General features: G+C 36.2%; 1 protein-coding gene across 2 annotated transcripts in view; it reads left to right on the top strand.

The window, feature by feature from the left end:
* scaf8 (SR-related CTD associated factor 8) overlaps positions 1 to 26609 on the top strand; it is a 98623-nt gene that overhangs the window by 49135 nt on the left and 22879 nt on the right. For both annotated transcript variants that reach the window (XM_062976973.1, XM_062976971.1), the window contains exons 19-20: positions 70 to 282; positions 968 to 2624. In XM_062976973.1, coding sequence (XP_062833043.1) covers positions 70 to 282; positions 968 to 2610 — 1856 coding nt within the window. In that variant the 3' untranslated portion in view covers positions 2611 to 2624. The remainder of the gene's footprint in view (positions 1 to 69; positions 283 to 967; positions 2625 to 26609) is intronic.

Genomic DNA, 26609 nt, shown 5'->3' with positions numbered 1-26609 from the left:
TAGTTTGCATACAATTGTTATGTAGGAAGCCCTTAAATGATTGTAAGTTATGCATTGCTTATTTTTCAGCTCTTGTACAGCCTTCACTACCAATTGCTCAAGAGTCACTGAAAGATTTTAACAGCCTTGTTCTACCAGTGGTTACTGTCTCAAGTAGTCTTACCACCCCAACATTGTCTGCTGGAAGTGTCTTCACTCCTCTTTCAAGTAATTGCTCTGATGTGGATGAGAAAGGATCTCACCTTGCAGACGTTCAGATCTCATCTAGTGAAAACAGAGCCAGTAAGTAGTACAGTAAGATGATTATCCTCCATTCGCTTACCTGAAAGTAAGCCCAATGAAAATTACATCTGACTAAAACATGGTTGTAGTGTTAAAGTAATAGCTCCAATGTGGATGCTCAAAACACATGTATAAAGCACAGTGTCTCAGTCTTTTGACTTTTAAGATCAAGACAGCATTTATTTTTGGCTGTGTGCGTGTGGATTCTAATATGGATTCTCTCAAAATAATCACAAAAGTCAGTTTCAGCAGACATTCATGATATGTCTGTTGCTGAACTGAGATGTTTGAATACTGCACATATATTACCTCCTTCCCATTCAGAAACAGCAGGGGAGGAAGCTAAATTATGTACCAGATTTTTTTTTGAAATGAGATGCTATTCAGTGATTGAATTGTAGAAATACTTGTTTCAAGCTGAGTGCAATGTAGCTGGTGCAGTAAAAGAAGATAGACACTGATTATCTGCATTTTAGTAGAAGAAACCCTAAGGCTGACTCTTAATGTGAACAGATAATATTGTAAAATTTAATTAGCATTCAACCTTTATTGGTTTAATCTAATTCTATTCTTGATCAGAACTGAAAGATTTGTGTTAAAATTCAAAGCATTACATGAAGGGAAAATTGTTTCATAATAAATACATTTTTATTTTTAATTTTATATTGTTTTGTTTGCATTTCAGTGCAAGATGATGTTTCAAGTAGTTCTGGACTCATTGGAGGAGCTCAGCTACCTAGTGTTTCAACCACTTCTGGACTTGGAGGAGGAATCCGGCCACCAAATGTCTCAAGTAGTTCTGGGCTTGTGCAGCCGCCCAGTGTCTCAAGCAGCTCTGGACTTCTAACAAGACTGCAGCCATCCATTGCATCAAACAGTTCTGGGCTTCTGACTGGTGTTCAGCCTCCAAGTGTGTCAAGCAGCTCTGCAATGTTGCCAGGACTCCAGCCCATGAGTGTCTCAAGCAGCTCCAACCTTCTAATGGGACTTCAGCCACCAATAGTGTCAAGTAACTCTGGACTTTTGTCAGGAGGCCAGCCACCCATGGTATCAAGTACTTCTGGGCTTTTGACAGCACTTCAACCACCGATTGTATCAAGCAACTCTGGCCTTCTGGGATTACCTCCACCAATTGTCTCAAGTGGTTCTGGACTGCTAGGATTACCACCACCAAATATTGCCAGTGGTTCTGGACTATTAGGGCTGCAGCCACCCACTGGAATTCAAACTGTGCCCCATTTAACTCTTGCTAGTCAACGGTTGCCTGGAATGCCTCTAGTCGATATCCGCTCAGGATTAATGGCACAGCCACCTGGGCCAAGATTTCCATTGCTACAGCCTGGAATGCCACCACAGCGTAGCATTCCTCCTCCAGCTATCCTTGACCCATCACTTCCTCCACCCAGAAGTTCTTTCCTTTCAGGAGACCTTTTTACTCAGACAGAGAGACCATTTGGCAATTGTGGTAGGCAAAGTATTGACAACCTTTCTAATCCAGATAAAAGGTTGCCACTTGGAGATGACAGCATTCAACAAGAGGGAGATAGAGATTACCGCTTTCCTCCAGTGGAAAATAGAGAGAACCTTAATCGGTCATCACAAGGAGATATTAGGGAGTCTGTTGGCAGGCCACCATTGGATCCCAGAGAGGGTCTTGGAAGACCTCCAGTAGATGGAAGAGAACATCTTGCCAGGCCACACCTAGATTTAAGGGAGAACTTTGGAAGGCCAGGTATGGATAACCTCAGTAGGAGAGACTATTTTCCTTTCAATTCAGATAAGCATTGGGGACAAAGAGGAGATTATGATGAAAGAGAGCGTCGTGTTTTTCCTGCTTATGGTGGTCTTAAACCTTTCCAGGAAGACAGAGAGAGGTTTCGACAAACCAATTTCAGATTTGAACCTCGAGGTGGTCCTAGCTGGAACAGAGGACCTGAACAAGATACTCACAGAGACTTTGATGACCGCCGCAGACCATGGGAAAGACAAAGGGATAGGGATGACAGAGATTTTAATTTTGGTAGAGAAATTAATGGAAACAGATTTGGGAGAGAAAGAATACAGAACAACTGGATACCCCCTCCACATCCACGGGTATTTGAATATTTTGAAGGTGGCACTTCTCAAGGAAAAGCTGACAATATGCCCCAAATTAATGGTGAAAACACAGAGACAGAAAGTCAACCATCTGGTGTGGAAGTACAGGATGAATCGGAACTGTTTGAAAAGCTGACACCTTCAGGTGACACAAAAAAAGAGAAGAGTGACACAGAAGCTGAATTAGAAAGTGAACCAGTGGTAGAAAGCACAGAAACTGAGGGGACATAATCATCACTCAGTAGGTAAAAAGATACCTTTTGTAAAGTTGTCATCTCTCTCTGTAATAGATGAATGGCTGACTGGACCTTAGTAGTTCACTTTTGTCTGCCAGAATTAAGTTATCTGATGTTCATCTTTCACTTAAATAGCTGTACGACTGACTTGTATAGAATATTGTTCTTAATTTGAACATGGTAGGTAACCTTTCTTTTCTTTTTAAAATTTTCTGACAAACTTACCCTACTTGCTTTTATTTCACAAGGATAAACAACAGCTTGTCAAACAAAAACTTCCTATGGAAGAAATGGAAATTTTTAGATCTTGCTATTAGGTTGGCCATAGAAATACTTGAAGAAAGGTGCTGGTGTATCTTGTCCAGATTTTTAGGCTGCTCTAAAATTTTAAAGCATAGGTAGAGTTGTGATCCTATATGTCCCTGCAGTTTTGGCCAATGACCAAAAACAAATCAAAATGGGAAAAAGGAGCATAAATAATACAGAGATGGTGTTTTTCTTGAAATTTCTGCATTATAGTCTCTGTTTTTCAAAAGTAAGTGTCTGTGATTTGTTCCTCGTACTGCAGTGGGTTAAAAAAATGAAAATTAACATACGTTTTAATGTTTTTTTAGATGCCAATAAAGCATTATTTGTTTGATAAGCATTCTAGGTATTGTATTTTTTATATACAATCTATAAAATCCTGGATGAATTGTGCTTTAGCTAATTGTTGCAAAAGGTTTATAGTACTCCTGTAAGACCAGTGCAACAATTACAATATGCTACGAAAGCATATGCCTTTCTATAATAACAGAAAAAAGAAAAATCATGGAATTACATTAGTTTATGTATGACATGTATGTAAATATTTGTGTAAAACTGTATGTAGATACCACTGTTTTCTGTGTGTGATAGTGTATGTGCACACACTCACAGAATAATGTAGACAGTTAAATAAAGTTGGAATGGAATTAGGTTATAAAATGAAATTTTGTCATTCACCTTCTTCAGGCAGCAAGTAAACTAGAGGTTAATATGAATGGTTAAATCAAATTAATATTTGGCCTTATGCTTTAGAAGGTGGGGTCTTGTATGCTCTAAAGAGTATACAGAAAGGCTTTAGGGCTGTCAGATTTTTAAGTGTGAATATGTATGAAGTGAAAATTGAAGCAAATGTTTGAATTATTCTTTTTTTGTAATACTTCTGGTGTTCTGAATAGAAAGTGGTAGCATTAAAATACTTTGTGATTATTTGCTTGCAGTGAATATCTGGTCCATAGTTACTGTCCAAACCATATTGAGTCATTTGATCAACAGAATATTTTGCCTTAAAACTAACAGCTGACCATTAAAATGGTCAGAAATTTACAGTACTTGGGCTGTATTTCTGTACTGGCTTACTGGACAGTAAGTTCCATTGAGCTCAGTAATAGTTATTTCAGAGTATACACGCATAGGTTTCCTTTGTTATAGAAATGAATTAGTTGTACAATTAACACAATTCTGCTTGCTCTATTTTGATTTTTTATTTGTTTCATACCAAGATTGAAACATTCTTGAGAAAAAAAAGTTGCCAAAGCCCCTATTTCTGGTGCTGGCATCTTGGAATTCATAATTTTGTGTTGTGCAGTTTATTTATTTATTATAAAATTGGTAGAGCTAGTTAAATCTTGACCCTTTGTGATAAAAATCGAGGTCCTATTTAACTTGTTGGCATCATGCTGTCATTTGGACCTTTCTTTTTCAAAAGAAAAAGTTATTGATGCATTTTTCTTAATGCAAGTTGGTTAAAAAAAATCTAATAATAGTAGAGTATATGCTCTGAAAAGTAACATTATTTAGGAATATCTTTTTGGTATTCAAAGAAAAATTATACTGGTATTTTACTTCAAAAACCAGAAGTCTGTTAGGTTGAAAGTTAATTTCTTTCATAAGTTGAAATATTTGAAGAGTCCCGGAGAGTCCATGTTTAACGATGTATATAGCCAGCAATATCAAGATACTTTATACTGCAGCGAAATTTAGTAATCGGTGTTTGAAAGCAAGTCCCAGTTTACAATTACCTTACTCCTTGATTTGTTTGATACCTGTGTGCTTCATTCTTAAACAGTTCTTGGTGCATTATTGCCTATTGGTAAGGATAAAACAATATGAAGCAAATTATGATAACGGTCTGGCTGTTTCAGGGGATTCAGATAAATAGTTCATCTTCAAATTATAGCAGAATAACTGAGTCATATCAACGTTCTGTATTTTTCAGTGGGATACAGTCATACTTGGATTTAAAATGGACTCATTGTATGCAATGTAATAGGCTGAATATATTTGAATAGCTCAATTAGAAGGAGAGAGTGGTTATATAATTTAATTAGAAGTGATGTTCTTCAGATCTGTTAAATATTTGTGCTTAGTTGCATTGTTGGTAAAAAGTTTGGTTAAAGTAACTGTGTTAAGCAGTTCTGCGAGTCTCCAACTTCTGCAGCAGTTAAGATAATGCCTGCTGGTATCATTATTTTATGGAAGATCCATTCTTGTAACTGTAGAATTTTCACATGGTTTATTTTTAAAGCATGTTCAAATAATACAATTTCATACATAATGGAATATTTTGGATACGAACAAATTCCTGTATCTTCCACATTGGGGTGGTGGTGAGATGGGTATTGTAAATGCAGCAGTATCCCAGCTCCTACTATTATCATTACCATTTCTGGGATATAAGAATGACACCCTTAAATGGCATGAGTTCGCTAACCCGTAGGAACTCCATTCCTCTTAGAAAAGGCTAGATTACGATTTTTGGCTATGCATGCAAGGAGTTTGCATAGATTTTTTCCCCCATATATACCTCCAAGATTGGTGTTTGAGGAAGAGCTACCAGGATTAAAAACTTGGCTAAGTATCGTCCTTTTCAATATATGAACTTTTTACCCTAACCAACCTAAGATGAGGAATAAGAGTAATTCGTGCTTCCCTTATTGGATTTAGGATTACATTGTAAGAAACTACCCTTTCTTAGCCATAAAGAACGCTTCATATGGGTCAAAGGAAGCTGGATTGTTGTACACTCTTAAAACTGGATTGAAAATGTAGGATCAGAGTCTGCTGCACCTTCTGCCAACATGTTTTTTATTCCGCTGGAATTGATAATAGGAGGAGTTGATAATTCAATCACAACTTGAGTAGCAAACTATAATATATTCATGTATAAGTCTATTTAGTCAAATAACTGACTCAGACAAACTACGTCAACTTATCCGTGGGTCAATGTGAGTACTGTACCGTCACATAAGAAAAGAATCCTCTCCTTCTCTGAGCAAAATTGTGAAAAGCAAGAGTGTAGTCTGTCCTAGAAAAATCTAAAAGAATCACGCCGTCCTCTTATCTCACTAGCATGGAGTCATTTCTGGCCTTTTTGAATGCCGGGGCTGGGAAATGTGGTGATTGGCTAAGCTCCTAGGATAGAATTGGTTGTTTTGTCTTTCTGCAGAATGACCCTTGACTTATGCACAGGTCATATCAAAATCCATAATTATGGCCCCAAACCTGTCTTCCATTTATATCGGAAATCAGCTTTCCGATATAAAGGTATATATGGTAGAAATTACACCCAGATTAGGTAATATAGTAAATTTTACTGGAGGTGTTTTTGTTTCTGTCCTGCATTTTGTGAAAAAGAAACATTTTGTTATTTTCCTAACAACTAGCAGTTTTATTTTAAAATGCAAAATATCTGCTAAGAGTTTAGTTCTAGCTACTGAAACCATAGGCATTTCAAGCTGCTTGCAGTGCTCACTTGAACATTAAAATTCGGTATTATCCATTGCTGTTATAAGAGTTAGTGGTAATGCATTAAAATTTTGGTTGGGATATATTACTCTATCAGGAAATACATAACAGACTCCCAAATTTTAAACTAGTATCCTATACAAGCTTAATTCATAAATTATTGTGCTGTTAATTCAACGTAATAGTAGCCCTATCTGAAGATCCATTACATGTTATGTTTTATCAGCATGTTCAAGAAAACCTAACTGATGACCATGGATATGAATTGTGTATAAAATATTCTGCATTTCCTTAGCAAATGAATTGATCATTGAAATTATCTTACTTAGAAATGTTCTAACTAGAGATGAGAAGGCCTGGCAAAAAACTGGAAAAATTGGGGGAAAGAAACAGGTTTTTTTTCCCCTGAAGCCATTTTTCCTGGAAAAATGGGGAGGGGGAAGAGTATGTATCAAACAAAAACTACCAGAAATCTTTCATTAAGGTCTTCATGTTATATAGTTTGAATAACATGTCATAGATATATTTTTTATCATTGGAAAATAAGAACATTTTTTACACACTCTTCAATTTTTCCGGGAAAAAAACAAACCCAAACACATTTTTTGTTTTTTTCCCCCTAGGCCTTCCCATTTCTAGTTCTAACCACATGTCCACATACCTCAGGCATCTTACTGTCAGATTTGATTAATCTGTAAATTACCAGAAGCAACAGTGTAGATTTCCTATAATTCATATAAAATCATAAGTACTTGTAAATACTTTTCTGAATAATATAGATTTTCAAAGTGTATGCTTTACTGTGAAAATCTGAAATCAACTTAAAATTGACTTAAAATATTTATTTGATTTTAGGATGCTAAATTGATTAATTCACAAATCTCATTATTTATGCAGAATTATTTAAATATGAATCCAGTGAGTTCATCAGGACATATATAGAAATACAGCCTTGAAATACAGTGTGTAGAGTATAGAGTATAGAAATTGTGCTCATTTGCTTTTTAATCAAGCCATTTTTGTTTTGTTTGTTAAGAGCTCTTGACAAGTTTTTGCAGCTATTTAAGTGATTCTCAAAAATGAATGTATCCAGAAATTTTAAAAATGATATTTTGTTGTAAATACTTATGTGCCGTTTCTCAAGTGAGGAGAACTGTAATTGAGTAATCCCTGCCACTCCATTACTTGCAAGTTTTTTAAAGTTATGTTATTCTGCTTTAATTTTTTCTAATTTAGTCTTATTTACTTCCTTTATATCCTTTCTGTGTGCTCTAAAAAGTTTAAAATACAAGAGCTATATTGTCTGTATAATCTTATAGATTCAGTGCTAAGAAGTTTAATACATGCATTTAAGATCTTCTGACTATTTCACTTAACAAAATGTGAATCTTGCATTCTTCCCCACCCCCCATTAAGTTAGTCAAATCATTTGGCGTAATTATATAAGTGTTGTGCAACCAAGTGTTGTAAATTATGTCCATCCATGAAAGAATTAAAAGTGGAAAGAATCTAACATGACAGCATTCTCATGTTGGCATCAAACATCCTATGACTGTTTGTACTTGGTTTTTCTTGTCACACTTCAATCCGTTTGTCCTACTACAAGACTTGAGATTGGAATCTTCCTGTATCATGGATGGATGAAATTGTCACAGTTCAATGCTAGAATTAAAGCTGGTCTCAACACATTAATGCCATGTTTTGCATTTCACTTTGGCTAAAAGGAATGTTTAGAACAGTCAAACATCTGAACATATGGCAGGAGAGTGATATGGCAGGAGAACATGGAGAGGAAAAGTGCAACACACTCTTTGTATCACCTGATCCTGGACTTTTAGAAATTCATGCTGATGGTCCTTTCCCTGATGAATCATTTCCAGGAGATTTGTGTACTGGAGTCGAGAAATGTTGCTTCCACCACACAAGGCTGCACATGATGAGAGTATGGAATACTGAATGAATAAGGACTGCTTTGATCTGATGTTTTACTAACCTTTCGAGTGACCTGGATAAACATTTCTGTCATCAACTGTAATGTAATAGTACTGTCATAAATTGAATGTTTTTGCAAAGAGGCTTCCATCTTTGCAGTTAACCACCATTTATCGACTGAAAGTGAGGAGCATTAAAAGACAGATGTGATAAGGAGAGTGCATATAAATTTTATTTCTAAGCTGCGAAATGTATTATTGTATTGCAAAAAAATAGAAAGTTAAAAGTTCTGTTATGACAATAGTAATAGTTTTATTTCTTGCCCTTTCTTCCTCACGACTCGTTACAGCATTACTAAAACATAAACACATAATCATTATAAAACAATCTGTAAAATAAACATATTAAAACATATATCCATAAATTATGTAACAAAATACACAAAACAAAAACCAGGCATACAGTGCAGTTTAAAATTCACCATTAAAACTGTCTGGCTATATCTGCCGGAAGAGATAGATCTTCGCTTGTATCTTAAATTCCGACAATTGATCTAGCTGTTGGAACTCTACCGGCAGGTCGTTCCACAGCCAATAAAAAGATCCTCTGGGTAGTGGTTGCCAATCAGGTTTTGGCTAGTTGGAGTAACTGACCCCCGAGGATCTAAGTGTGTGCAGCAGATTGTATGGGAGAAGGCGATCCTTTAGGTAACCTGGACCCAAACCATGTAGGGTTGTAAAGGTCAAAACCAACACCTTGTACTTTCCCCAGAAACTAATTGGCAGGCAGTGGAGTGACTTTAGGATAGGTGTAATATGCTCACTCATAGATGTTCCCGTAACCAGCCTGGCTTCTGTATTTTGAACCAGCTGGAGTTTCTGAACTTAGTACAATGGTAGCCCAATGTAGAGCATGTTGCAGATCCATATAGGGAAAAGGAAAAAAATAGTTAACAATGTATATTAAAATATATGTTTAAGGATATTTTTTTGCTTTTGATAAATTATCAGTTATTGCATTTTTAAAAGCAAAATCTTAAAAGTTACTAAGTTCATTGTGTTAAATGGGGATATTATGTAGTACATTCTAGATAAGTAGCTATTACTAGATTTGGACTAGAGAAATCAGTTTGTCAGTTGTAGTATCTCCAAAAATGTGACTCCCAACATTTAGAATAATTTTTCAAAAATAGTCTGGAATATTCTTGTTGTTATCAAAAGTGTTAGTACTAAAAGCCATTGGAAATAATGTAGTGATCATTTTTTTATTTTCCTTTAAAAATTTAATGTGAATGACAGCAGTCCTCTTCCACAGTACTTTATACCTTTATGCTTTCTGCACGACAAGGAAGCCTTCAATGGGAGGGCGTACAAAATATTATTCTGAAAAAAAGTTATGAGATGTTTGTTAAAATAGTGAGCTCATTTCTTGCTACAAATATAATGTACATTTGTTCTTAGTGGTGTACTAAGAGTGTAATTAAGGGAGGCACAAAATGAAGACATTTTGAACCTCCTATAAACATTCTCCTCACCCCCATATAATTTTGCTTCAGTACCCAAATTTGTAGTCATTTAAAACTTTATTATTGCCATCTAAAACTTCACTTGAACATTTAGAAATGCAGTTTAATCATCCAAAGAAAAGATAAAAATGTTACCAAGGGACAGCAAATATTGGCATACAAACATCTGACTTATAAACAACTCATAGTTAAAAACGGGGTTGAGACAACAAGAAGTGAGAGAAATCTACCACTAGGAAGGAAAATTCACTCCTGGAAGAATTATGGGGAAAAGGGGTCTTCACTGAAGGTTTATCACCAATCCTTGTTCTCACAATAAGCCATTGTTTTCAAAATCCAGTTATCACAGGGATAGAAAGTGAGGTGAAAACTTCTGAACAGGGGCACAGATAGCTAAACAAATTCCACAGGGTGTTAACCATTCCCTATGCTATCAAAAGCTAAGAAATATATATATTTATGGTTGGAGTTAGACTTTAAAAAGATATCGATTCTGACTTGCATACAGATTCATCTTAAGAACAAACCTATTGAACCTATCTTGTTCGTAACTTGGGGACTGCCTATATATGAATTCTCTTTGGAGACTGCAAGAAAAATTCAATGTCCAAAGCCACATCCTCAAAGAGCACAAGAGGCATGACCCCCTCTCAAAATAATTTAGTTGTATTATGATGAAAAATAATTCAGTCATCCCTGAAAAAGGTCTTGTTAATATATAAACATATAGTTTGGGGTGGAAATAAGAAGGTTGTTCTAAACAAGTCCAAGAAATGTTGTGCGACCTTCAACCACCCAAAATTAACTGAGATTGAAAAGATACACTCCTGTTCTACATAACCTCAGATATCAACCTCATTTCCCTTTTCTATATCTCAACACTTTACAGGTGGCACAATCCTTTTATCTCCATCATCATAGATAGACTTGTTTCTTCCCCTTATCTCCAAAAAAGTGTTAATTGACTTCTAGGAGTTTAATATGTTTTTCAGTGATTTGAAGAGCTATTTTTGATAAACATGTTCATAATCACTGGAAAGCAATGCGGATCTGAAAAGGAAATGTGTGATCAGTGTCATGTTGAAGTTCTCTGTGCACTAACAGGTAAAAAGGTTAAAAATACAGAAATCCAAACTCTTACCTATACCTTTTCATCTAACATAGTTCATAGAGAGTGGCTCTTTTTTTAAAAAAGTTGAATGTTAAGTGAATTCCTGTGAATTGGAAATATGTAACCACTAATGCATACTCCTTAAACGTGTATAAAGAACATATCCTTCTAGTTGCTTAAATTTATCATTAACACTATTAATACTATGTATGCCTAATTATAACTTAGCTCCATTGAAGCTTACACTGAAGTAAATGGATAGAGGATTGTAGCTTAAAGCCACCAGGGATTACTGCAATCTATTTTTTGTTTCTCAGTTGCACTATTAATATCTGTCTGCAATTTTTATTTTATGAAAGTAGGAATCTACCACTTTCCCCAGTTACAGTGTATCTCCAGTCCTTAACAGAGATAACTGTAAGCAATGTAGAATTAGAACTCAGACTTGCAAATGGGTCTGGAGTTGATTTCAGATGGAAATATTGGTATTTTCTTTACCTTTGCTCTTGTGTATGTAGTGTAAAATCTCCTGTTAAAATAGTCTTTACCTGTCAATGGAAGAACATCAGGGAGGGAAAGCCTTTCCTTGCTCGTGAAGTTTGTTAGGTTCATGTAGTAGAATACAATACTTAAGAGAGAGCCTGCCTCAAGTTGTAGAGCAGGGTTCCTCAAACTTTTAAAGCAGAGGGCCGGTCCACAATCCTTCAGACTGTTGAGGGGCTGAATTATCATTTGGGGGGGAAAAAAATCCTATGCACACTGCACATATCTTATTAGTGGTGCAAAACAACAACAATAACAATGAAAGAACAATACAATATTTAAAAATGAAAATAATTTTAACCAACATAAACCTATCAGGATTTCAATAGGAAGTGTGGGCCTGCTTCTGGCCAATGAGATAGTCAGGTTAATTAGGATTGTTGTTGTTGTGTGTCTTCAAGTCATTTCAGACTTTGGGCGAGCTTAAGTCCAAAATTATTTATTTATTCATTTACTACATTTATTTACTACATTTATATCCCACCCTTTTCACCCCGAAGGGAACTCAGAGTAGCTATATGTACATACAGTATATTATATTATTAGCATAGCACAGTATTAGCATTATATATTACTATATTGAACTATATCACTATACTGTAATATTGTATGTAATATATAACATATAATTAATATTATATGGTATTATTAGTATTATATTGTATAAAATAATATTATTATCAATATAATATGTATATACAATATATTATATTATTTTTAATATATTATATTATTAAAACAGATATAAAAATATTATATTATAAATGAGGGTGGGGGCCAGGTAAATGACCTTGGAGGGCCGCATCCGGCCCCCGGGCCTTAGTTTGGGGACCCCTGTTGTAGAGGGTTCTGTAGTTCATATAGGGTTCCAAACTGGAGCCTTATAGCATTGTTGAGAGCTCACAAAAATCTTGTTTCTTGACTTCTTACAATAATCCTTTGCATTCATGCCATATCATTTGGAACGGGATAATATGACATGGTGTGTGTCCTTCCAATCATGTTGATCATGTGTTAACACTATGCTGTTAAAATTACATAATTCACCTACCACCCATTTAATTGCTTGGTTTGCATTGTTGGTCGAGCTTTTCGTTTTTTAGATCCTATTATTTTCTTTCTTGGACCCATAAAAATAATTAAGATATCCACATTTTGGTGTATAGCAGTGATGGAGACATAAATCTATGTTCCTTACAGCGGCAACAAATTAAGAATACAGTAGAGTCTCACTTATCCAACGTTCTGGATTATCCAACACATTTTTGTAGTCAATGTTTTCAATACATCGTGATATTTTGGTGGTAAATTCGTAAATACAGTAATTACTACATAGCATTACTGCGTATTGAACTACTTTTTTTGTCAAATTTGTTGTATAACATGAAGTTTTGGTGCTTAATTTGTAAAATCATAACCTAATTTGATGTTTAATAGGCGTTTCCTTAATCCCTCCTTATTATTCAACATATTCGCTTATCCAACGTACTGCCGGCCCATTTATGTTGGATAAGTGAGACTCTACTGTAGTAGCGAAGACCAACATTCCTGCCCTATGACCTGAGACGTGAGCCTTGTGTACAATAAGAGTCGTTTAGTATTTTCTTATCTGTGTGACAGCATTGTCTGGACCTTGGAAACGTAGCACTGCTTTTTTAAGTTTATCATCTGCAAATAGATACACTTCTTAATACCTAGGAAATCTGCCCAAGAAGATGGAAAGGACTACTTTATTCTTCGGGTGGCTCTATTTAGGTTTTGGACCACCCAAATTCAATTAGAGAGATAATAAGATATTTGAATTACTTCTAATTAATGCCTCCCTCTCTCCATCTGTAGTAGTAAAAAGTGATAGTATAGATTTTGCATGACCTGTTTGGTAGTGGTGGGGTGGGGGGTAACATTGCAGTGAATAGTATGTGAATTTCCAAATGCTGTGCAGTTAGAGAAGTGCTAGGATGTTGTGGGAAATAACACAATAATCAAAAGACATATTTGAATCCAAATTACTATCTCCTAAAGGACATTATCTCTGTCTGCAAAATTCACTTTTCCAACAATTTCTGCACAATCATCTTTTTCAGTGGGAGGGTATTTCTGTCCCTTTTCAGACATGTATGTCTGGATTGTTCAGTCACTTCTAATATTAATGTTCTGCAGAGGAACCGATCTTCCAAGGAAGGTAACGTGTCGCATATGTACAAACCATAAATGTGGCCTTGTTTCCTGATTAGCCTGTTGGAATTGTGGAAGGCACTTCATAATGAATCATGAAAACTGATTGATCTAAACACAATATTGTCTGTCAATCATATTGCTACTTGGAGTGTTCTATAAACCACTGCCAGTCTTGAGTATTCTAAGGAGGTTTCCAGGAAAGGAAGGAAGGAAGAATGGAAGGAAGGAAAAAACAATTCTAGCCAGTGGTAGAAATGTAGGGAAGCACTGGTCCACCTTGACTCTCAGTAGCTTGCCACACTCTCCAAATAGGTATGCATCATGTTATAGTCTGTCTTGGACTTTAATTTTGAGACTTCAAGAACTGAACAAGATTATTTTTGCTTGTAGAGATTGTGCTTTACTGCTGATGCACAAGTTTTCAGTATGCATTTTCAGTATGAAATGCATATTTCAGTATGGTTCTGTGAAATATGCAGAACTGTGTCTTGGGCTTTTGAGTTATGGGGCATATTCCAGCTCTTAGAAAATCTAAAAACAAGTCTTTTAGATGTGCCTCAGCTCTCAGATGTTTGGAAAACGTTTATCTTCTCACATGTAGGGACAATGCATTACAGAGGAATTGTCATTGCCTCTAAAGATTGCCAAGAAACGTGGAACAATGATTCAAGCACGATTCAGGAAAATGAGACACAATTGTATAATCTATTTTACTATCTGATCATGACAAATGACTAATAGGATTTGTTCAAATTGTTGGAAAGGTGCATGCTACAGAAGTGGGTTGATAATATTAATGTATCATTGGTAATTTAACAAAACGTACTTATACATTCCCTTTATTTCTGTATATGCCTCTTTTCAGACAGCTGTGTGCATCTGCAGTGATATCAAGGGCAGTCTTTGTTTCTGATAATTTCTTTACTGGGACATGCCCCATCAGTCTCCATTGCAAAACATTTGTCATAATTTTCAGTAATTAATGTAGGTAGTCATTGGGACTGAACAGAAGTACAGCACAGTTTGCAAATATTTTCATCAGCAATTGAAATAAGCCCTCTTTCAGTGTCTACAGAAGCAATAATAGAAAAGGCAACTAATGTGCTCATTTCTTCAGGAAATACTGCCTTAAATCCCGTTTATTTTGCCTCAGTGATGTCACCATTTCACTATGTGATCTCTGATTCACTAGGTTCACCTAAGTGACTGCCCGTACCATACCTTTATTTGCTCACATCATGATGCTATGTAGGCAGTTAGTCAAAACCGACTATATAGAAGTTTATTTCATGATCCCTAATTGACTAGGATCATTTGAATAAGTTAGAAATGCTGCAGTAGCAGATAAAGAAAATAAATGGCAATAAATTACATCAATATCAGTGAACAGAAAAAATGTACACACATACACCTCCAGCACTTTTTACATTGCAAAAACGGAATTATGGAAAATATTTATTATAGCTCTATTTTGGCACACTGAAAAAGAGATCACCTCTCAAAAATACTGAGAAGCAATACAGGATTTCAAAATAATAATAAAAACAACAACGAGAAACCTATGTTTGGTTGCAGAAGAAAACACAGATATTTATATCCTAATTGTTTTATAATATAAATGCTGTTCTCAATAATATAATTTCACCTTCATGGAATATGGTATTTTATGTTTTTCTTTCAAAAAGAAATTAATCTTCGTGGTTGTGTTTTTTTAATACCTTACATCTTGAACACATAAAATCTAGCAAAACTATCCTATTTTTAGAACGCCAGCATAGTGTAGTGATTTGGCCACTGGAGGCCAGAATTTAAATTACTTACTCTCAGACTCTGAAGGAGGGAACCCCCCCCCCCCCATACACACACACACACATCACAAGAAAACATTGTGATAATTTTACCTTAGGAGTTCCATAAGTCAAAAGACATACAACAATGAATAATACTTTCGATAAATTAAATCATACAGTCTGAAAACTACTGCATTTGAGCTCCCTGTGAGTGGCAAAAAGGCAATCACAGTAGTTGTCCTCCCCCCCCCCCCCCCCCGCCCCCAAAGTATTGACAATTTTATTAAGTCATTAATAAACAAGGTCTGCATTACACAGCAGCTACCATGTAATGTAAAGGCAATGCTAACTGCAATCATGTGTGAAAGTTTCACATAATTACACTTGCAACATTTTCACTTTAGATTGGATCCAGTCTAGTCATTCTACTAATGGAACTACCGGTGTCATCATCCAGGAGGTGGAGGGGGCTAGGAAATTCTCCATAGCAGATCTTCGGACAACATAGAATTCTGTTGTACATCTCGTCATGCTATTGGGCATCAACTATTGCAATGTTGTGTTTAGGCTAATGTGAAATATTGGAGCCATAATATTAATATTAATACTGTCATGGTTAATATTCTTTAGAATATGATTAACTGTAATTCCTGATCAACTGCCTTCATAAAGGGAAATAATTAGAAAAAAAACTCAATTTGTTTTACAGCTTTATCCCAGTCCCTTAAAAACAGCATAACTAGCTTTTGAAGTTCAAATTCACTATGTGTGGTTCAGCCCAATTTCTGCAGTACATTAAGTATATTAAGGATAGCTGCTTTACCTCTTGTTTGTGTTCTCTTTGTTGAGGCACTCTTCTTCCACTGGTAGTTTCGTTTGGAAATAGGAGGGACTTTCCTTTGAATATCTTCCAGTAAATTGGCTGTTCTGGAGGCGGAGAAAGTGCTTATAATCCAGCAGGTCCTGGCTTTCCCTTCTTACATTAGATCTTAAGTAGGGATTATGCTCCCTTTCAGATACTGAACTGCAGTTCCCACCAGCCCCAGCCAATATAGCGAATAGGGGCAGTGATTGGAGTTGTGGTACAACATCTGAAGGACTGTGATTTTCACCCCTGGGTTACTCAGAGATAAGCTTTATGTGCTCATCTAGACCCTGAAAAGAAAGTCTGGGAGGTTGGGGTCCTTTTGGAACAGTTTAGAGATGCAGCTGAAAAGGGGAATTGAAGGAAATGACTCCTTGTATGAGTGGAAGTAGCTTTTATGAATGGAGGAGACATCTGATTCTGCCATAAATACCTAAAATTTGGATGCAGGTTTTTTTGCATAAATTTCATTTCAAAAATTCTGATAGTCTATCACAGTGGCATACACTGTACCTCACCTCCTCCATTCCCCTAATTTGGAAGGTGATTATGAAAAGCTAGAATATTTTCACAGAACTACACTTTTGCAGTTGGGATTGGTACGGTGTTACATAGCTAACCGTAGGTGATTGTTAAACCTAGTAAGACAGCAGAGGAACATGGATGCCCCTTTTTTCTTTTTACAGTTTATATTTTTGAACTATGGTTTGTGATTATTCTCACTATTCTCACCCATTCTTTCTGGTCCTGATAATTTCTAATAAAACATTGTTTTAAAATACCTCGTGTTGTTGTTTCTTATTGAAGCATGTTGCATGTTAGATAAATGATGCAGTTCATGAAGCTTCTAAGAAGAGGGGAGAGTGTTTCCTTGGTTTTGTTACTATTACAAGTATCTCCAAAGATGGATGTGGCAAATATCAAATTGGACCAAGATCTAATTAGAAGATCCAAAATGTAGTCCTGGGAATGCTAGTGCTAATGCTAGTGGTGGTGTCATAGTAGTTAATGAGTGAGTGAGTGAAATAGTAGAAGAGGAGAACATTGAAAGCAATTATCTGTACACATGAGAGGCTTTTTCAATTTACCACTTCTAAATACAGTGTTAAGTGAAGACTGCTATTTAATTTCCCTCAGCCCAGTTTTTTTTTAAAAAATCCAAAGACAGTACAGTGTTCCCTCACTTATCGCAAGGGTTATGTTCCAGGACCACCCACAAAAAGTGAAAATCCGCAAACTAGGGTCACTATATTTGTGTTGTTTACAATCTCGCTGGCAAATAGTGTCTCTGTCTCCTCCTTGCGCTCCCGCCGCTGCCGTTGCCTTGTGAAGCGAAAACAAAGCTGCTTCAGCCTCCTTTTCTCTCCCTTTGGCATCTCCCTTCCTCCCTCCCTCCCTTCCTTTGGCTTCTCCTTAAGAAGGAAGTAGAAGGATTTATAATATTATTTTATGATTTATACTATTATTTTAGTGTTTATTAAAAAACAGCGAGTCAGCAAAAAGCGAACCGCGAGGTAGTGAGGGAACACTGTAAAAGCATTTTTTGAAAAAGGCTTAAGAATAGAACCAAAGTGTTCTTTTTAAAAAAGCCCCTTTGAGAGCACCAAAGATCATAGAAATAATAGAGACCTGACATCTCGCTAGAAGTTTAATAGAAATCATGTAAAACTGACTTATACTGGATTCTACAATTGAGATGCTACTACAGAGAGGCATGGTTTTATGTATTCAGCAACTTACGACCTCTTCACACTGGCTGCCCGAATTGCCACGCATCGTAGCAAATCTGGCAACCACCATTGGGCATGGAGAACCTGTCGCCCCATGCCCCGAATTGCCCGGCTAGCAGGGCGAACCCACAGCAGGACACGTCAACCATCCAGCTTCCCCCCCCCCCCCATTGCACCATGGCAGCACAGGAAGCGTCCCATGTTGCCACCATAGCGACATGTTCCACTTTGCTGCCCCTTTAAGCACAGAGCCCCACTGGATATAGTAGCATATTGTGTAATGGGAGTCAGTAGGCTCTGTACTTAAAGTGGCAGTGACGTGGAGCATGCTGCCAATTCTCCCCTCGTCTGATGAGGTCACTAGCATGAGAATTTCAGATTCTGGGTAGGCTCATATAAAAAGGCAATTTTTCAGATATGAAACCAAGCCATTTAGGGCTTTGGATGTCAAATTCAGCACCTTGAGCTGAAATTTAAGGAAATTTTGGACCCATTTCGTAAGCTCCCTTGAGTAGCATTGCAGGAGAATATCAGGTTGTATATAAAATAAAAAGCTGCTGCAACTGGTACATAACCAATGGTATGGGGTATCTAAAGCTCACACTGAAGAACATAAATGCATGGTCTGAAATAATCATAGGAGACAAATGCAATCAGATAGATTCATTTTATACTTGCTATCACTTGTAAACACTTCAAGGTGAGCCCCATGTAGGAAATTTTACAATATTAACAGTTTATGGACACTTGAAGTGTGAATTAAAAGTGGTAAAATACTCCTTTGAGAAATTGGAAATACAGTATATGCAGGAGTTGTATATCAACCCATACATCCATATACAGCTCATTCCACTTCCCAAAATTCTTCTTAAATTTAGAGAGTTCTCTGCGTCATGTTTGAAGTTGTACAAGCGAGAGAGGAAAATGTGCATTGGGCAACTGTGATAAGGGCTAGGGAAATTGCCTGAACCCAAATCATACTATTGATCCATGTAGCTCATCATTAACATGCTGGTGGACAGATTCAGGATTTCAGAGAGTGGCTTTACTCAAATCTGCTTAAGAGATTTCAAGGGTGCATGTATATTAAAATCCTTTTTCTGAAGGTGCATGTATCAAAATTCTTCCTCATTACGTATACTATGTATACCATTAGGAGGTTTAGATGTCATTGGTTCAGAATTCTTCAGATATGATCGTCAGATAAAGGCTTTTGAAAGCCATGCATCCATATAATGGTAATAGAATAATAGCTTTATTGTCATTGGGCTATTTCACAATGAAATGAAATGCTTTCCCCAACACACACCACAAAATAACACACCCATCCCTCCACACCCCAACCACCATAATAAGTTATAGCAGATCACTGGAAGCTTGAACTGACCTCTAAATTTTATGTACTGGCTGAGGAATGAACGCCTACTCTTAATATATTGTTTTTCATATGATATTTTACCTCACATAGCTTTCCACATGATATTCCACCTCACCTAGTAAATTAAACCAATCCCTATATAGTTCAGTATTTGTATAGTCTCACAGTTTTGGTGGCTTCTCAATTCCTGATATTTGTGGATAAAAATAATTTGGATCTACCTCTTGTGTACTTTAATTATAAGATTTGATATAATTGCATTCTTTTCCTTTGCCTACTTTATCTGTTTCAAACTTAGTCCCTCTGAATTGTTACTGCATATAGTGTGGCAGTGATGGTTGCTAATGTCCACTGAGACCTTGAATTCGCTTTGTAATAAGAAAATATTTTGCATCATCCAAATGACAATTTAATAATTTAAAACATTAAGCTTTGTCATATTATTTGTGGATGTGTGAAATTATATTGACATGTGAGACTTGAAAATTATGGTTCATATTTTTAAAATAGGTATCTCAAAATGGCCACACTATTTTTTATTTTGAAAAATACATCCCACTAATTCTGGAAATACTACATATTTTACTACTACCTTCTTACCTTTCCCTATGAAAACAAATAGTAACATTTTGGAAGAATGTTAAAGCCAAAGTTTTTCATTATGTGCATTGTATAGAAATGGTTGAAACCCAAAACTTGCCATTTTGATGACAAAATTGTCATCAATTGCTGTGGTGCTTTGAAAATTAATTAGGTTATTGTGATATTTTGTGATTTATTGCAAGTAGGCTCTTGCTTATAAAATCTCACAGGGCAGTGTATTTGTTGCAGTTCAGTTGTAGGCATATTCATTTGGAGTTCATTGAAGTTTGCGTTCTACAAAGTGCCTTTTAAGATTTTAGTCATAGTTTTGTGGTCCCAAAGACTTGCTTCTGCAATAAAATAATATTTATTATTCTAGACTTTCATTAAGCAGCCCTCCTAACCAGGCATTCTGCACCCATAGTTCTGCCTGGCTGGGTTTTTGAATAGGGTACAGGAAGCTCTTTTAGGCATATAGATTTTCTTAAATATAACTCTCATTACACCTCTCCTTATACAGATCTCAGGAAACCCAGACTCCAGCTGCGTGAAATTCACAGAACAAGATTATTCATAGTTCAGGGAGCTTTTCTACACAAAATTTAGTCATAGCCTTTTTACATAGAAAAATGCTATTTTCTTTGCAGGAAATGTTTTTGGCACAGAATTATGTTCTGTACAGAAAAATACTTTTCTACACAAAATATTCTGCAAAATTGCATATGGTTATTTTGTTCAGAAAAACAATGTGTTGTAAAAGATTATTTTCACCTCAAAACAAAAATGTGCAAATTGTGTGCAGAATCCCAAATTGTGAATAGTAGTCAAAAACCACCAGTTTCAAAAAACCTCCTTCTAAAAGGAAGGACATTGCTGAAATTACTTGTTGCTATATCCAAGGAAATTACATCAACCTAGATGCAGTAGTGGTTACAAAACTACAATATGTAGATAGATTCAAAGTTTGACTCATAGTGTTCTTTTAAGTGCTCTCTCTATGTGTCATATGGGGCTGCAAGAGCAAAAGACATGTTCTCGTGAGATTGTACTCTGCCCTTCATAAATAAACCAAAAAACCCCACACTGAGCATATTCCAAGAAATACGTTAAGAGTTTGTTATGATTACCATTGGTTTTTGACAACAAGAGATAGAAGGATTAAAGAGAGTGGATGAATTTATTTTGTGAAAAGACTACAAGGCAGGGCTGCCAGGATATCTACTGCAGGGACAGTTAAGCCGCTCGGGATTTTACTACCACTCCTCCTGCAGTTGTTCCTAGTTGCAACAGAATTGTTAGTGATGATCATTTGGTAAAAAGCCAAAGGTGATATGCTTCCCCTGTAGCACTGCTGCCCCCCCCCCAAGGGCAAAAAACAAACAATGATTAAAGGACTTGACTGTAAGGCCCACTACTTCGTGAAACTTGGATTTCCGTAATTGCTTTTCAGATAAATGCTTCCAGGTAGTTTACTGCTTTTTTTGCTACTTGTCATTATAAAAAACTTGTATAAACATTTCACAATAGCCACAGCTTTATTTTTAATGCAAAGGAGATAAGCTCCCTTCCTACAAATATATTAGTTTAAGAATTGCAAAGTCAGGTAAAAAACAGATTCCATCATTATGAACCACAAATAATGTATATTCTCTATTCAGGGTTGTACACACATCTGTGTATAATGTGTTATGTGTATGTGCAACTGTTACAGACATTTACAGTGTAATCCTATGCATGTCTACTCAGAAATTGTGGTCAGTGAGACTTCCTTCTAGATGAGCATGTATAGGATTCCATCTTAATGGCATTTGCTTATATTCTACCATTTTTATTGTAACTGCCTTCAAACAACCAGTTTCTCTTTCCAGTTCATCATTACATTAACATGTATTCTCTGCATTTTGTTAATCCTATGATGGATCTATTAATAATAATAAATAATAATAAACTTTATTTATACCCTGCCCCCTCTCCTTGAAGGGACTTGAGGCGGCTTACAACAAACTACATATACAGAAAATAATATAAGCAATAGATAAAGACAACAATAAACAATTATCATTACATAAAATTAAAATTACATACTAATAAACACATTAATAAATAAGAGTTTAAAAGCAATTTGCCCTATATGAACCAAATTTCAGCTCTAGTATTTTTCCGTGTTGCACACAATAACTGAACATTGAGGCTAAAGCAGCAAATAAACAAGTATACCTGTCCTTAACGTTCATATGGAAGTTCATTACTCTTCCAATCCTGGAGGAAGTCCTCTATTTGATATTAAAGCGGAAGAAAAATGCTCCAAATTCATAAAGACCACTCTGCTTTGGTTAGACAGGAAGGAACAAAAAGAGAAAATATGGAGAATAGACCAAGAGCTTAGAGGCATAAGCATTTCCAGGAAGCAGAAAGTTCAGCCATCCTATTTTCTTTGTATGTACGAGCTTGATTTTTCCAGCTGAAATTGTTAGCCCTCCTAGTTCTGGTTTGCCAGTGTCAAACCTTATGCAACTTTTAAAATCTGCTTTAATTTGTCCTTGACTATATACAGATTCTTCTTCAGCTGCATGAAATTCATAAAACCACAGAATCTTAGCGCTGTAAGGGATCACAACGACCATCTAGCCCAGTCCCTACAATGCAGGAATACACACCCAAAGCCCATTTCTTTGGCCTGTTTCTTTGCAATAGGTTATACCTTTCCATTATTATGTTACTGCCATGTGATTCATCCCAGTAGGCATTAGTTGTGTGTATTAAATAATAAGAATTGGACCTTGTTCTCTCTGCATCCCTTTAATAGGCGTGGAATAAATTAACACATTTAAGACATCATCCTTCAAAAGTAGTTAGCATAATCTTTTTTATCATAAACATCATAACCATCAGCTTTTTCCATAATATCATTGTTTCTCTCATTGTAAGGCTTAGAGCTAATGTGCACACTATTACTACTATAGGCGATCACTTCTGGCCGAGTATGATTGTCTTCCAAAGATAGAGTCTTGGCAATGGGTCCATAAATGACAGTAGAGACTTACTATGGATCCGCATGGTCTTTCACAATTTTGACATAGATTTCTTGGTGGAAAGTGCTCTCAACAAGGGGTTGCTTTTTTTAAATATTAATTTTATTTACATACATTAATAACTTACAGTGAAACAGAACACAAAACAGTGAACAGTTTACAAACAACAACCCCACCACCAAGGCCTGAACAAGTATCATTTCATTTACCATAAAATTTATAATTCAACCATTAAACCAATGTCATATCCAAAATTCCTGATCAACATGGTTGTATTGTTTTCCTTTTTCACTTTCTAGAACATATTTAATAAAAACTGACCAGTATAAATCAAAATCAGATCTATTAATTTCCCCCCTGAACACCCTCATTTTCATTCATCATTGATAATTTAAAGCAGGGGTCCCCAAACTAAGGCCCGGGGGCCGGATGCGGCCCTCCAAGGTCATTTACTTGGCCCCCAACCTCAGTTTTATAATGTAATATTTTTATATCATTTTTAATAATATAATATATTGTATATACATATAATATTGATAATAATATTATAATGTTATACAATATAATACTAATAATAATACCATATAATAATATTAATTATACATTATATATTATATATAATATTACAGTATAGTGGTATAGTTCAATATAGTAATATAGAATGCTAATATTGTGCTACACTAATAATATAGCAATAATATAATATATTGTATGTACATACAGCTTCTCTGAGTCCTCTTCAGGGTGAGAAGGGCGGGATATAAATGTAATAAATAAATGTAGTAAATGAATAAATAAATAATTTTAGACTTAGGCTCGCCCAAAGTCTGTAATGATTTGAAGGCACACAACAACAACAATCCTAATTAACTTGACTATCTCATTGGCCAGAAGCAGGCCCACACTTCCCATTGAAATCCTGATAGGTTTATGTTGGTTACAATTGTTTTCATTTTTAAACATTGTATTGTTCTTTCATTGTTGTTGTTTTGCACTACAAATAAGACATGTGCAGTGTGCACAGGAATTTGTTCGTTTTTTTTCCAAATGATAATTCGGCCTCTCCACAGTCTGAAGGATTGTGGACCAGCCCTCTCCTTTATAAGTTTGAACACCCCTGATTTAGAGCTACATTCCATACCTCCCCATACCATGCTTCCAGTGTGAGATTGGTTTATACCTTCCAGTTCCTTGTAATTATAAGGGTTTGCTTGACACATCTTCCTTCTGGCACATTTCCCCCTTTCACCCTACATTTGTGCCTCTTCAAAACCCATAGCACTGTTGGTAACTGCTGACCTCCAGTTGGAATGCTCAAGTGCCAAGGCTTCCCAGTTCTTAGCGTTTATTTCACATTTGAAGGCTAGCTTTAAGCCTATCTTTAAATCTCTTCTGCTGTTTTATGTTCTTGAGCTGAGAGTAAAGTAACTGCTTGGTGAGAGAGTGAGAGGGCATTAGGACAGTGTAGCCAGTCCAGCGAACTTGATGGTGGAGGATCATCACTTCAGTTCTGGTGGTCTTTGCTTCCTCCAGAATGCTGACATGTGCGATATTTTTCAGAGGCAACACTGATGAAATCATTCGAGAGTAACGTTTGTAGATAGTCTATATTTTGCAGGTGTATAATAGGGTTAGAAGCACAATAGCTTAATAAACAAGCATTTTGGTATCCCTACAAATGTCTCAATCCTTCAACACTCTGTTTCTTTAAAAAAAATACTGTGCTCGCAGAGCTCAGGCAGACTTAGATTTCGGCTGCAATGTCAATTGTTGTGAAACAGTAGCTGCCTAGGCAGTCGAAATGGTACACATTTTCTAGCATTTTTAATGTACAATTGGCCTTCTGTATCCACAGAGTCTGTATTCATGGATTCAGCTAGCTATGGCTTGAAAATATTACCCCCGTCCAAAAACAGCAAACCTTAATTTTGCTATTTTATGTAAAAGAAACCATTTTACTATGTTACTTTGTATAATGAGACTTGAGCATCCACAGATTTTGGTATCCATAGGGGGGTTTGGAACCTATAAACACCAAGAGCCTACTGTACTCACCCAGAGAGTTCATTTTAATCTGTATTTCCTTTTTTGATTACAAGCATGCAGGCTCTGTTTTATCATATTTACCTTCCAGTGCATATTTCACCATTTCTCCAGACTGAAAAGTGAAATCATTTTTCATTATCCTGAGTGATACAGACACACACTCTTACAAAGCTAACTGCTTAAATAAGTTATTATGGTCTGCATTCTATAGGATACCAGGTTATATTCTACACTTTTATGTTATATGAGCAGGCAGAGAGTTAACAACTGAATATTTGGCATCTAACATGTAGTTATCCTGTAAAATGTATAGGGTATTGAAATATGTTGGTTCCTTGACATGCTGGTGACATAGGTACCTGCAATCCCCAAATTATGAACAAGATAGATCCTGTAGGTTTGGTCTTGAGTTGAATTTGTATGTAAGTCAGAACAAGTACATTTTTAAGTGTAATGCCAGCCAGAAATATCTATTTTAACTTTGGATAGAATGGGGAAGGGTTAACACCCCTGTGGTGTTTGTTTCGCTGTCTATGCCCCTGTTCAGAAGATTTCACCTAACTTTCTGACCCTATGATAAGTGGATTTTGAAAAAATAAGCTTGTTTTGGAAACACGGATTTATGATAAAGCTTCAGTAGAGACACCTTTTCCCCATGATAATAACTCTCCCAGGAGTAAATTTCCCTTCCTAGGAGTAGATTTCCTCTCACTTTCTATTGTCTCATCCCTGTTGGTAATTAGGAGTTGTATGTAAGTTGTATGTTTGTAACTTGGGGACTACCTATACAGGAGAAAACCTTCCTGGTGGATACTCCCAGTTTCTGGAACTCCCTTCTCAGTGAGCGTGGAGTGGTGCTATCCTTACTATCCTTCCACAGGATGGTGAAGGCATTATATCAGACTACATAGAGAAGCCATTGAAATCCACAAGCACTTGGACAATTTCAACAGAAAGGAGATAATCATGAAGATGAACAAAATCTGCTTACCGGCATTAAAAACACACCAGATTCAAGACATTAAATAATGAGCACCACTCAGAAATAGGAGAACGCCAGACAAGAAGCAATCAAGGGCCAGCTAACACCTCCTAAACAAGGATGCCTCTAGGCAACAAAGGCCAGGCTATCTCTATGCAGATACCCTCACTGATTGACTTTGCAAACTTCATGGCTACTCAAATGCTAATTCAAACTTACAAATTCCAAAGTTCACACTTTCTTTAAACAGATAAGGGTTCTTTCTCCCACCCTTTACATTCCACAGGTATATATATTCTCCACATGGCTCACTACAAACAGAACCTCCGAAGATGCCAGCCACAGATGCAGGTGAAACCTTAGGAGAGAATGCTACTGGAACATGGCCATAGAGCCCAAAAATCTCACAGCAACCCAGTGATTCCAACCTTGAAAGCCTTCAACAATATGATGAGGCAGCTCTTTGGTTGTGGATGGCTTTTGATTTTATCTGCAAGACCAATTCACAATTACTTGCATTATTTGCATT

This window comes from Anolis carolinensis, chromosome 1 (assembly GCF_035594765.1).
Source record: "Anolis carolinensis isolate JA03-04 chromosome 1, rAnoCar3.1.pri, whole genome shotgun sequence".
Classification (NCBI taxonomy): Eukaryota; Metazoa; Chordata; class Lepidosauria; order Squamata; family Dactyloidae; genus Anolis; species Anolis carolinensis.
This window is presented reverse-complemented; position numbering and strand designations above follow the sequence as displayed.